Source organism: Carya illinoinensis, chromosome 9, assembly GCF_018687715.1.
Source record: "Carya illinoinensis cultivar Pawnee chromosome 9, C.illinoinensisPawnee_v1, whole genome shotgun sequence".
Taxonomy (NCBI): Eukaryota; Viridiplantae; Streptophyta; class Magnoliopsida; order Fagales; family Juglandaceae; genus Carya; species Carya illinoinensis.
In genome coordinates, this window is record NC_056760.1 from 39,793,695 (window position 1) to 39,805,371 (window position 11,677).

Sequence of the window (11,677 nt, forward strand, 5' to 3'; positions counted from 1 at the left end):
TAAATGAAGGAAGCTCAGATAAAGGTAACTATGTTGGACCTTTCCTAGATGTCCCTAAATCAGTTTAGGCCAAAAGTGAACTTTTAGATCACAATGAGGTAGTCCATGTCCAGGGAAATAGTGTAGCAGGGGGAAAAACTAGTTCTCAAAGACCACAGGGCCCTAACGGGGAAATGGATATAGAACCTGGCTTGACAACACCTAGAGGAGTAGGGACTGATGCTAGTACTATGGCACACGTGCTAGATTGTGAAATGAATAAAACAACAGCTAAAAGTAAGGAAGGGTCTAGGGTGGGGCACGGTGGTCCTAAGATCAAGAACTCTAGTATTAGCAAGATGACAGCTTACAACAAGAAGAAGGTGAATATAGGACTCATGGTACGGCTAGTTTGAAGAACAAGGCTAAGAAATGGAAAAGAATTGCAAGACAAGGAGGTTCATACAATGAAGTGAATGCAGCAGAACTGTTGGCTGATATCTCAAACCAGGCTTCGAGAACTAGCTATAAGAGGGGATGTAAGAGGAAGGTGAATGAGAATGTCCCTGGTGAAAAAAGAACTAAGAGAATTGAGGATAACAAGGAAAACCACGATGTAATGGCAGAGGCTGGTATCCAGCCCTGCTTGCCCCAATGAGTGTACTTGTTTGGAACTGCCGAGGGCTTGGGAACCCTCGGACACTTAGTGTCCTTAGAAACTTAACTAAAGACAAGTGGCCCAACTTAGTCTTTCTTGTGGAAACTAAGAGCAGAAAATCGAGACTTGAAGAGGTTAGAAGAAGTTTGAAGTTGGAGGGTTGTTTTGCTGTGGACTGTGTAGGAATGAGTGGAGGCATTGCATTATTGTGGAGGGAAACTTGGCAGGTCAAAATAATCAACTACACAAGATGGCATATTAGTGCACTAATTCAAGAAGGTGATCTTGGACCAACTTGGCAATTCACTGGCTTCTATGGACACCCTGAATCGGCTAAGAGGAATAGCAGCTGGCAACTGTTGCAAATGCTAAAACCCCCTAACCCCATGGCCTGGCTCTGTGCAGGTGACTTTAATGAGATACTGCACCAAAAGGAAAAGGTGGGAGGAGCAAGTAGGCCTTATCGACAAATTGAAACTTTCAGAAGAGCTATAGATTACTGTGGTCTTAATGACATCCATTCACAGGGAGTGAGGTTCACATGGTCTAGCAATAAAGGTGGAAAAGCTTTCATTAAGGAAATGATTGATAGAGCATTTGCTAATAAGGAATGTGTTGAACCCAAGATTTCAAGTTTTGTGTAATTATATATTTACACATGGATTTTGATGATAACAAATGAATTCAAAGAATAAAGAAGTTTCAAGCTCAAGTTGTCTACACAATGGAGTCAAGCACATCAAGGAAACAAGCATGAGCAAGAAGGGAACAAGTTCACATTAAAATTATAGAGTAATGTTGTAAATCTCTTCAAAATTCAAAATTATGATTAATGCTCAAAATTAATATTTTATCATAAAGCATTAAAATACATTTTCCACATGTGCATGAATATTTTTGAAAATTAAATTTGAAAATTTTGAAAGATGATTGATTGTCATCTTTTGCATGTGCGTGCCTTGATTAAAGGGTTGAACTTTGAAAATATTAAAGATGATTGATTGTCATCTTTTGCATGTGCATGCCTTGATTAAAGGATTGGACTTTGAAAATATTAAAGATGATTGATTGTCATCTTTCACATGTGCATGTTTTATTTGAATTTTTTCAAAAGTGATTGATGCTTTTTTAGACTTATACAAAAAGTAAAAGATTAGGTTTGGATTTTTTGAAAATGAAAGTGTGCTCATTTTGTCATATGCCAAAAGTAAAAGATTAGGTTTGATTTTTTTGAAAAAGTGAATGATGTTGTCTTTGACAATTGAAAAAGAAGAATCTTTTATTTGAATTCTTTGAAAAAGTGAATGATGTTGTCTTTGACAATTGAAAAAGAATAACCTTTTATTTGAATTTTTTGAAAAAGTGAATGATGTTGTCTTTGACATATGAATCTTTTTAAATTTGAATATGAAGTCTCATATGCCTATAAATAGATCATTTGAGAGCTTCACATTTACAACACCAAGAGCATACAACATTCATTCAAAGCTTTCATTCTCTCTTCTCTAAACATTGAGCCTTAATCCTTGTTCATTTTGAGAGATATAGCTTGCGCTGTATTGTTCTTATTTCACTCGTTGAGGAGTGTTTTCTGATAACCTACCCACTATCAGCTTTTGTATCAGAAAAAGGGTGTGTATAACCCTTGTGTGTGTAGAAAGTATTCTACACGGGGAATAGTTGAATCACCACGTGTAAGGTGATTGCAAGTGTAGAGGGTGTTCTACACGGATCCTTTGTAGCGGTGTTGTTCAAAGGTGTAATAGGTTTCTATCTCCACCTGAAGGAGGTTGAATAGTGAATTTGGGAATCCTCAAGGGGTAGCTTGAGGCGAGGACGTAGGCAGTGGGGCCGAACCTCGTTAACATACTGAGTTTGCTTCTCTCTTACCCTTACTCTTTATATTTATTGTTATTTCATATTTTGTTTATATTTTATATTATATATTTGATTTATAATTGTTATTTTTTTTAATACAACTCAATTCACCCCCCCTCTTGTGTTAGTCATCTGGGCAACAATTGGTATCAGAGCTAAGAGCTCTATTATAAGATTAACTATCTTTTGAGTTAAGATCTTATGGCTAACATTGCAGCTTCATTTGGTGAAGGTCAATCTAGTAGTCGGCCTCCACTCTTTTGTGGAGATAATTACTCATTCTGGAAAGTTAGAATGAGAATATTTCTTCAAGCTCAAGGTAGAGAAATATGGAAATGTATTGTAAATGGACCTTATATTCCAACAAAAGTGGTTGGTGGAGTAAAGGTCAAAAAGGAAGAAGAAGAGTTTGATCGTGAAGACGATAGACTTTATACTTTAAATTTAACTGCTATGAATTTATTATATAATGCTCTTAATGGAAATGAGTTTAATAGAATAATGAATTGCGCTACGGCAAAAGAAATTTGGGATAACTTGGAAGTAACTTATGAAGGAACTTCGCAAGTCAAGGAATCAAAAATTTATATTCTTACTCATGAATATGAAATGTTTAAGATGAATGATGATGAATCTATTTCTAGTATGCACACTCGTTTTACTAACATCATAAACAGCTTGACAGCTCTTGGCAAAGTTTATTCCAAGGTGGAGATAGTAAGAAAAATTCTCAACTCTTTACCAAAACGTTGGGAATCAAAAGTTACAGTGATTCTTGAAGCTAGAGACCTCAAGAAGCTCGAAGTCAATGAACTCATCGGGTCACTTATCACCCATGAGTACACATTGAAAAGAGGAGAAGAAGAAGGAAAGCCAAAGAAGAGCTTAGCAGTTAAAGCTGTTCCTCATGAAAGTGAAAGTGATGAAGATGAGGAAAATGACGATAAAGATGAAGAAGTTGCGATGATAACAAGAAGAATTCAGAGGTTTTTGAAGAAAAATAGAACTCCTCCGAGGAAATCTTTCAAAAAGTTTTCCAAGAAAGATTCAGGTAAAAACGACACTTTAATTTGTTATAAATGCAATAAACCTGGTCATATCAAGCCAGATTGTCCTCTGCTAAAGAAAGATCGAAACAAGGGCAAGAAAGCAATGAAAGCTACATGGGATGATGATTCAAGTAGCTCAGATAGTGAAGCAAGCAATGAAGAATCAGCAAATCTTTGTCTTATGACTAAAGATGACATTGAGGTAACAAATCTTGATAATATTGAAAATCCTTCATATGAAGAATTGCAAAATGTTTTAGAAGAGATTTATGAGGAATTTGAAAAATTGGGTATCAAGTATACTGCTTTGAAAAAGAAAAATTCTTCTTTAACAAACGAAATTGAAATTTTAAGAAAAGAAATTATCATTTTGAAAGATGAAAATCTTGAATTGAATAAGAAGAAAACCGATTTAGAAAATATTGTTGAAAACTTTACGAATGGAAAAAGAAATTTTGAAAAACTTCTTGGTAGTCAAAGATGTGTTTTTGACAAGGCAGGTTTGGGATATATGCCAAAACAAAAATACAAACCTTATAAAAATTTCTTTGATAATCATTCTACCTCAAAGACTAATATTCAAAATTCTTTTCGTAAAAATAATTTTGTCAAAAAAGGATATTATTATAATCATTCAAGTTTTTCATATATGTCACATGCTATTTGTAATTTTTGTAATAGAAATGGTCATAATTATCATACTTGTCCTATTAGAAGAAATCATACAATGACTATTAGGGCCATATGGGTACCTAAAAATCTTGTTTCTTCTAATACTAATAAATAAAGGACCCAAAGAACTTGGGTACCAAGAAAAATCATTTTAATTGTTTTTATAGGTATGCATGAAGTCATCCACAAGCAAAAATCAGTGGTTTCTTGATTGAAAAAGGTTTTTCAAGAGGAAAAATCGACACAACTCTTTTCATTAAATATGAAAATGATGATATTCTTTTGATTCAGATTTATGTTGATGATATAATATTCGGTGCTACTAATGAAAATATGTGTCAAGTTTTTGCTAAGACTATGCAGGAAGAATTTGAGATGAGCATGATGGGTGAACTTACATTCTTTCTCGGATTGCAAATTAAGCAAGCAAAAAGTGGGACATTCATCAATCAATCAAAATATATTAAGGAATTACTGAAGAAGTTTGGGATGGAAAATGCTAAGGAAATTGGAACACCAATGAGCCCATCAACTAAACTTGATAAAGATGAATCCGGTAAGCCAGTTGATTCGAAGATATATCGAGGTATGATTGGTAGCTTATTATATTTAACAGCCAGTAGACCAGATATTATGTTTAGTGTGTGCTTATGTGCACGTTTTCAATCATCTCCAAAAGAATCACATTTAATTGCAGTTAAGCGCATTCTTAGATATCTTAGTGGTACAATTAACCTAGGGTTATGGTACCCTAAGCACACATCTTTCGATCTAATCAGCTACACAGATGCAGATTATGCTGGCTGTAAAATAGATCGAAAAAGCACTAGTGGAGCATGTCATTTCTTAGGTCATGCATTAGTTTCCTGGTTTAGTAAAAAACAAAATTCTGTTGCACTATCTACTGCTGAGGCAGAATATGTTGCTGCGGGTAGTTGTTGTGCTCAAGTTCTCTACATGAAGCAACAACTTGAAGATTTTAAACTCATGTATAATCACATTCCAATCAAATGTGATAATACAAGTGCTATAAATCTTTCAAAGAACCCAATACAACATTCTAGAACTAAGCATATTGAAATAAGGTATCATTTTCTTCGAGATCATGTACAAAAAGGTGATATAATGTTAGAGTTCACAAACACACACGATCAGTTAGCAGATATTTTCACAAAACCTTTACCAGAAGATAGATTATGTATGATCAGAAGAGAAATAGGTATGATGCATGCTATGAATATCTCTTAAAAGATAGACCAGAGTCAATAAAAATAGAGATAGATTTTTTTTTAATACTTTTACATAAATTTGAGATTCTTAGCCTCATGTTTGAGACGCTCATTCTCTTCATACAATATCATGTCATTCTTATTCATGGGAACCGGCAAGCGGAATGAAGAATCTAATAAAGATTTCAACTGTTTATTCTTCTGCCGAATGATTCCTTCCCTTGTGTGAGACTCTTGAACAATTTGTTGAAGTACAACAATTTGTTCTTTGAGCTTTTCAACTTCGTGATTTTTGGCTTGTAGCCGCTGAGAAAAAGCCACAATAGAGGAAGAGTAGCGAGTCCCAAGACTCACCAAGTCATAAATAGCATCAGAATCTGACTTATTAGTCAGATTATTATTTTCTTGCTGCAACATAGCACCAATGGCAGCTGCAGAAAGGACAGGAGGTTGAGATGCAGAATGGCTCATGGATGGATCTAGAGAAATGTTAGAAGAATGAGCCATTGAGAAAAGAATAGAAGGCTTAAAACGAGAATACTAAAGGAATGCAGATGAGTTATAGAGATGAAAACTTGATGCGGATTGGATGAATTTCAGGACTGATTTTATAGAGATAGCATAAAGAATAAGACAAGCTATCATCCAAGTCAAAGAGCAATGTATTTTGTTTCCCGATCGATGAAAATGACATTTTTTTAGAAAGTCGGAGCCTTCAATCTCGTTTGTCAACAACATCAGACGATTTTTTCAAATCTCTAGCCGCACTTGTCGGGTCACGGACGGATGAAATTTATTTATTTATCTACAGTGTCTACTAACGCACCGTTTTCTTCAGATCCATTTACTTGTTGCGGATCCTTTTTAATGATGCCAAAAGGGGGAGAAGTGTTAGACTAGAACATTAACATTGTTTAAATTGCTAAACTTGTTATATATGCTTGTAATTATATTTATACTTTTGCTTGAAAAACTAACGCACATTCTCAGGGGGAGCTTAAGTATTAATACAGGTTTCAGGTTCTATCAAGTATTTGTCATCATCAAAAAGGGGGAGATTGTTGAACCCAAGATTTCAAGTTTTGTGTAATTATATATTTACACATGGATTTTGATGATAACAAATGAATTCAAAGAATAAAGAAGTTTCAAGCTCAAGTTGTCTACACAATGGAGTCAAGCACATCAAGGAAACAAGCATGAGCAAGAAGGGAACAAGTTCACATTAAAATTATAGAGTAATGTTGTAAATCTCTTCAAAATTCAAGATTAGGATTAATGCTCAAAATTAATATTTTATCATAAAGCATTAAAATACATTTTCCACATGTGCATGAATATTTTTGAAAATTAAATTTGAAAATTTTGAAAGATGATTGATTGTCATCTTTTGCATGTGCGTGCCTTGATTAAAGGGTTGAACTTTGAAAATATTAAAGATGATTGATTGTCATCTTTTGCATGTGCATGCCTTGATTAAAGGATTGGACTTTGAAAATATTAAAGATGATTGATTGTCATCTTTCACATGTGCATGTTTTATTTGAATTTTTTCAAAAGTGATTGATGCTTTTTTAGACTTATACAAAAAGTAAAAGATTAGGTTTGGATTTTTTGAAAATGAAAGTGTGCTCATTTTGTCATATGCCAAAAGTAAAAGATTAGGTTTGATTTTTTTGAAAAAGTGAATGATGTTGTCTTTGACAATTGAAAAAGAAGAATCTTTTATTTGAATTCTTTGAAAAAGTGAATGATGTTGTCTTTGACAATTGAAAAAGAATAACCTTTTATTTGAATTTTTTGAAAAAGTGAATGATGTTGTCTTTGACATATGAATCTTTTTAAATTTGAATATGAAGTCTCATATGCCTATAAATAGATCATTTGAGAGCTTCACATTTACAACACCAAGAGCATACAACATTCATTCAAAGCTTTCATTCTCTCTTCTCTAAACATTGAGCCTTAATCCTTGTTCATTTTGAGAGATATAGCTTGCGCTGTATTGTTCTTATTTCACTCGTTGAGGAGTGTTTTCTGATAACCTACCCACTATCAGCTTTTGTATCAGAAAAAGGGTGTGTATAACCCTTGTGTGTGTAGAAAGTATTCTACACGGGGAATAGTTGAATCACCACGTGTAAGGTGATTGCAAGTGTAGAGGGTGTTCTACACGGATCCTTTGTAGCGGTGTTGTTCAAAGGTGTAATGGGTTTCTATCTCCACCTGAAGGAGGTTGAATAGTGAATTTGGGAATCCTCAAGGGGTAGCTTGAGGCGAGGACGTAGGCAGTGGGGCCGAACCTCGTTAACATACTGAGTTTGCTTCTCTCTTACCCTTACTCTTTATATTTATTGTTATTTCATATTTTGTTTATATTTTATATTATATATTTGATTTATAATTGTTATTTTTTTTAATACAACTCAATTCACCCCCCCTCTTGTGTTAGTCATCTGGGCAACAGAATGGAGTGACCTTTTCAAGAGTGGCTCGAGCACTGCACTTCCAACAATTCAATCTGACCACTCCCCTCTAGTAATTGAAAAGCACACAAAGGGCCTTAAGGGAAAGAAAAGAGGAAACTGTTTCAAATATGAAGTGGCCTGGGAAATGAGAGAAGACTGTTTGAAGACAATAGCCGAGGCCTGGAGGAAGGATGGAGGAGGAGAAACAAAGGTAAAACAGATAAGGCAAAAACTTGGTATTTGTCAAAGAGACCTGCAGAACTGGAACAACAAGATGCAACAGGAAGGCCACCAGGCAATCAACAAAGGAATGGCAAGACTTGGTTACCTCCAAGAAACTGTCACGAGTGATCACCTGGCCTAAATGAAACAGCTTCAGAGGGAAGTGGAGGAAAACTTGACAATGAATGACTTAAAGTGGTGGCAGAGGGCAAAGCAACACTGGTTCAAACTTGATGACAGAAATACCAAGTACTTTCATATGCAAGCCAGCCAAAGGAGGAAAACCAATACTATCAAAGCAATAGAGGATCCAAATGGGAGAACTATCACTGAACAGATAGAGATTGGGGCAGTCTTCATAGGGTATTTCTCTTCTCTCTTTACTACTTCTCAGCCTTCTAACTTTGATGAGTGTTTAAGTGCCATGGATACTAAGCTAGCAGGGGATATGAAGACCTGGCTTATGATTCCCTTCAATAGAGAGGATATCAGAGCTACTGTTGTACAAATGAACCCATTGGGGTCTCCTGGCCCCGATGGTTTTCCAGCCCATTTTTACCAAAAACACTGGGAAGTAGTGAGTGAAGATGTGTACAAGCTAGTCCTCCAAACCCTTAATCATGGTGGTTCCATTTATGAGTTAAATGACACACTCATTACTCTAATTCCCAAAGTCAAGAGCCCTAAAAGAGTTACTGATTTTAGACCCATCAGTCTCTGTAATGTAGTGTACAAAATCATATCCAAAACAATAACCAACAGATTGAAAGTAATTCTCCCTAGACTTATCTCTCACAATCAGAGTGCCTTTGTGCCTGGCAGGTTAATATCTGATAACACCATTGTGGCTTATGAAATTTTACACTCTATGAACTCTAGAATGAAAGGGAAAAAAAAGGCTTCATGGCACTCAAGTTAGACATGAGTAAAGGTTATGATAGGGTTGAATGGAGCTTTATTGAAGCTATCATGAAAAAGATGGAATTCCCTAACCACTGGACAAACATCATCCAGACTTGGCTTAATTCAGTGTCCTATTCAGTCCTCATAAATGGAGAAGCCCAGTAGTGTTTCTAGCCTTCCAGGAGCCTTAGACAGGGGGCCCTTTGTCCCCCTACCTATTTATTCTTTGTGCTGAAGCTCTTACCTGTCTCATCAATAGAGCCTAGCTTTGTGGTAACCTCACACCTGTCCCAATTGGAAGAGGACCTGTCACTGTGAACCACATTTTCTTTACAGATGACAGCCTCTTATTCTTCAAAGCAGCTCCTGAGGAACTCAGCTGTGTACTTAATATTCTTAGCCAGTATGAGAAGGCATCTGGACAGGTTTTGAACAAGGAAAAATCGTCTATCTTCTTTAGCAAGAATACAAGCCAGTCGACACAAATTCAGTTGTTGCAAGTAGCAGGGATTAAATCTTCTGGGACCTTTGAAAGGTATCTGGGCCTTTCTGCACTGGTGGGCAGAGCAAAAGTAGCCACATTTCACTCCCTCATAGACAGAACCTGGGCTCGTATAGCCAACTGGAAGACAAAGCACCTTTCTGGAGCTGGGAAAGAGGTTCTTCTAAAAGCAGTCTTGCAAGCCATCCCTACTTACACCATGGGGATGTTTCTTCTTCCTTTGTCCATCTCTAACAAGCTGAATCAAATGCTCAGACAGTTCTGGTGGGGATTTGATGAGGAGACCTCAAAAATACAATGGGTCAATTGGGACAAGATCAACATTGAAAATGGCTCAGGAGGCCTTGGCTTCAGAGATTTGAGGCTATTCAATTTAGCTTTACTTTCCAAACAAGGGTGGCGTATTATACAAAATCCATCCTTCCTGATGGCCAAGGTTCTTAAGCAGAAGTATTTCAGTAGAGTGGATTTCACAGAAGCACAGATGGGATCAAGGCCTTCCTTTGTATGAAGAAGTATCAAGGCTGGAGCAAATCTGTTAAAGAAGGGTCTCATGTGGAGGATTGGGAATGGATCCAAAGTGAATATATGGTTTGACAGATGGTTACCTCATTCACATAATCACATGGTACTATCAACCCGAGATGAAGACTGTTGGTGTGAAAAAGTCAGTGACCTCATAGATCCCCAAAGACTGGAATGAGAAGACTCTCTTCTCCATGAATTATTCAACCAACACGAAGTTGAGAACATTAAAACCATACCTTTAAGTATAGGGGGAAGGGAAGACAGGTTGGTGTGGGAATTTACCAACAATGACTTATACACAGTTAAGAGTGGATACCATTTCATTAAAGAGCTAGACAGAGAAATGGAAGGGGAGACATCAGATAGAAACAAGAATAAGCTATTTTGGAAGGCCATCTGGAAATTGGATACAACTCCCCAAACAAATATGTTCTTATGGCGAGCCTGCAATGAGGCCCTTCCCACCCAGGCCAATCTGAAAAAAAGAAAGATTGTGGAAGACAACACATGTTTGATATGTTTGCAGGAGGCAGAAACCTCAGGACATGCTCTATGGGGGTGTAGTGCAGCCAAAGATGTGTGGAATCAAGGGGGAAAAAAGGTGCAAAAGATGTCTCATCACAGTGACTTCTTCTTCGATATCTGATCCTTTATGGTAGCTTCCTTAGAACCACTAGACCTTTTGGAGATGGCCATTACTGCAAGAAGAATATGGACTAGAAGGAACGAGTTCATTCATGGAAAAGGTTTCACACATCCCACGTGTGTGTATCAATAGGCAAAAACAGAAATGACAGACTATATGGAGGCACTCAAAGAACCAACAAATCCCAATGGCAATGCCCCAGCAAGGAACCTCACTTGGTCAAGACCTAATGCTGAAGGATTCAAAGTCAACTGGGACTCAGCTGTTAACTCAAGGGAAGGAAAAGTAGGCATAGGAGTTCTTGTCAGAGATCATCAAGGTTGGGTCATTGGAGCTCTTCATGCAAACAGGCCCCTTAAAGGATCTCTCCCCTTGATGCTGAAGCATATGGTGTACTCTTAGCAGCAGTCTTCTATAGAGAGCTTGGCTTGAAAAGCATCTACTTGGAAGGGGATGCAAAACAAGTGGTGGACCTGTTGAAGAACCGCAAGCTGAACTGGAGCCTAGGTGGATGCCTCATTGGAGATGCAAGACAGCTTCTCATTGACTACATCCTCTGGTCTGTATCACATGTTCCTCGGGAGGCTAACTCAGCAGCTCACTATCTAGCGAGAGATGCACTGTTATGCTCTGAGGATCTTTATGATATAGAAGTGTGTCCATCATGTATCAGTACTATAGTTACCAAGGAAATGTTGTATACTCTCTAGCTTGGATTGTCTATTTCATGCTAACTTGGGTGTATTTGGTAACTGTTTTATTAATGAGATCAGGTTTTCTCTTAAAAAAAAAAACAATAGTGTTGGTATGGGTAACAAGGGTGAATAAGGAGTGATTTGCCTGAGATTGATGAAGACCTGCATCAAGAAGCACAGTAGTTAGTTTAAAAAACTAGTTGTGGGAGGCTTGCTTGAGGCCATATAGGGATTTTCTAAGCCGACAG

General features: G+C 36.8%; 2 protein-coding genes across 2 annotated transcripts; both read left to right on the forward strand.

Moving 5' to 3' along the window:
• The first annotated feature begins 633 nt into the window (after nt 1-633).
• On the forward strand, nt 634-8,297 carry LOC122277098. The gene is made up of 2 exons (XM_043086978.1): nt 634-1,270; nt 7,918-8,297. The coding sequence occupies exons 1-2, from the start codon at nt 634-636 to the stop codon at nt 8,295-8,297; spliced, it is 1,017 nt and encodes a 338-aa protein (XP_042942912.1).
• Nucleotides 8,298-10,071, forward strand: LOC122277099. The gene is made up of 2 exons (XM_043086979.1): nt 8,298-8,874; nt 9,395-10,071. The coding sequence occupies exons 1-2, from the start codon at nt 8,298-8,300 to the stop codon at nt 10,069-10,071; spliced, it is 1,254 nt and encodes a 417-aa protein (XP_042942913.1).
• The last annotated feature ends 1,606 nt before the right edge of the window (nt 10,072-11,677 follow it).

What these genes read in the sequence shown, in the direction of transcription:
- LOC122277098 (XM_043086978.1), top strand. Translation starts at nt 634, where the DNA reads ATGAGTGTACTTGTTTGGAACTGCCGAGGGCTTGGGAACCCTCGGACA. An exon ending in TGTTGAACCCAAGATTTCAA is followed by an intron (nt 1,271 to 7,917) that starts GTTTTGTGTAAT and finishes CTCTTGTGTTAG; the next exon opens with TCATCTGGGCAACAGAATGG.
- LOC122277099 (XM_043086979.1), top strand. Translation starts at nt 8,298, where the DNA reads ATGAAACAGCTTCAGAGGGAAGTGGAGGAAAACTTGACAATGAATGAC. An exon ending in TTTTAGACCCATCAGTCTCT is followed by an intron (nt 8,875 to 9,394) that starts GTAATGTAGTGT and finishes TTTTCTTTACAG; the next exon opens with ATGACAGCCTCTTATTCTTC.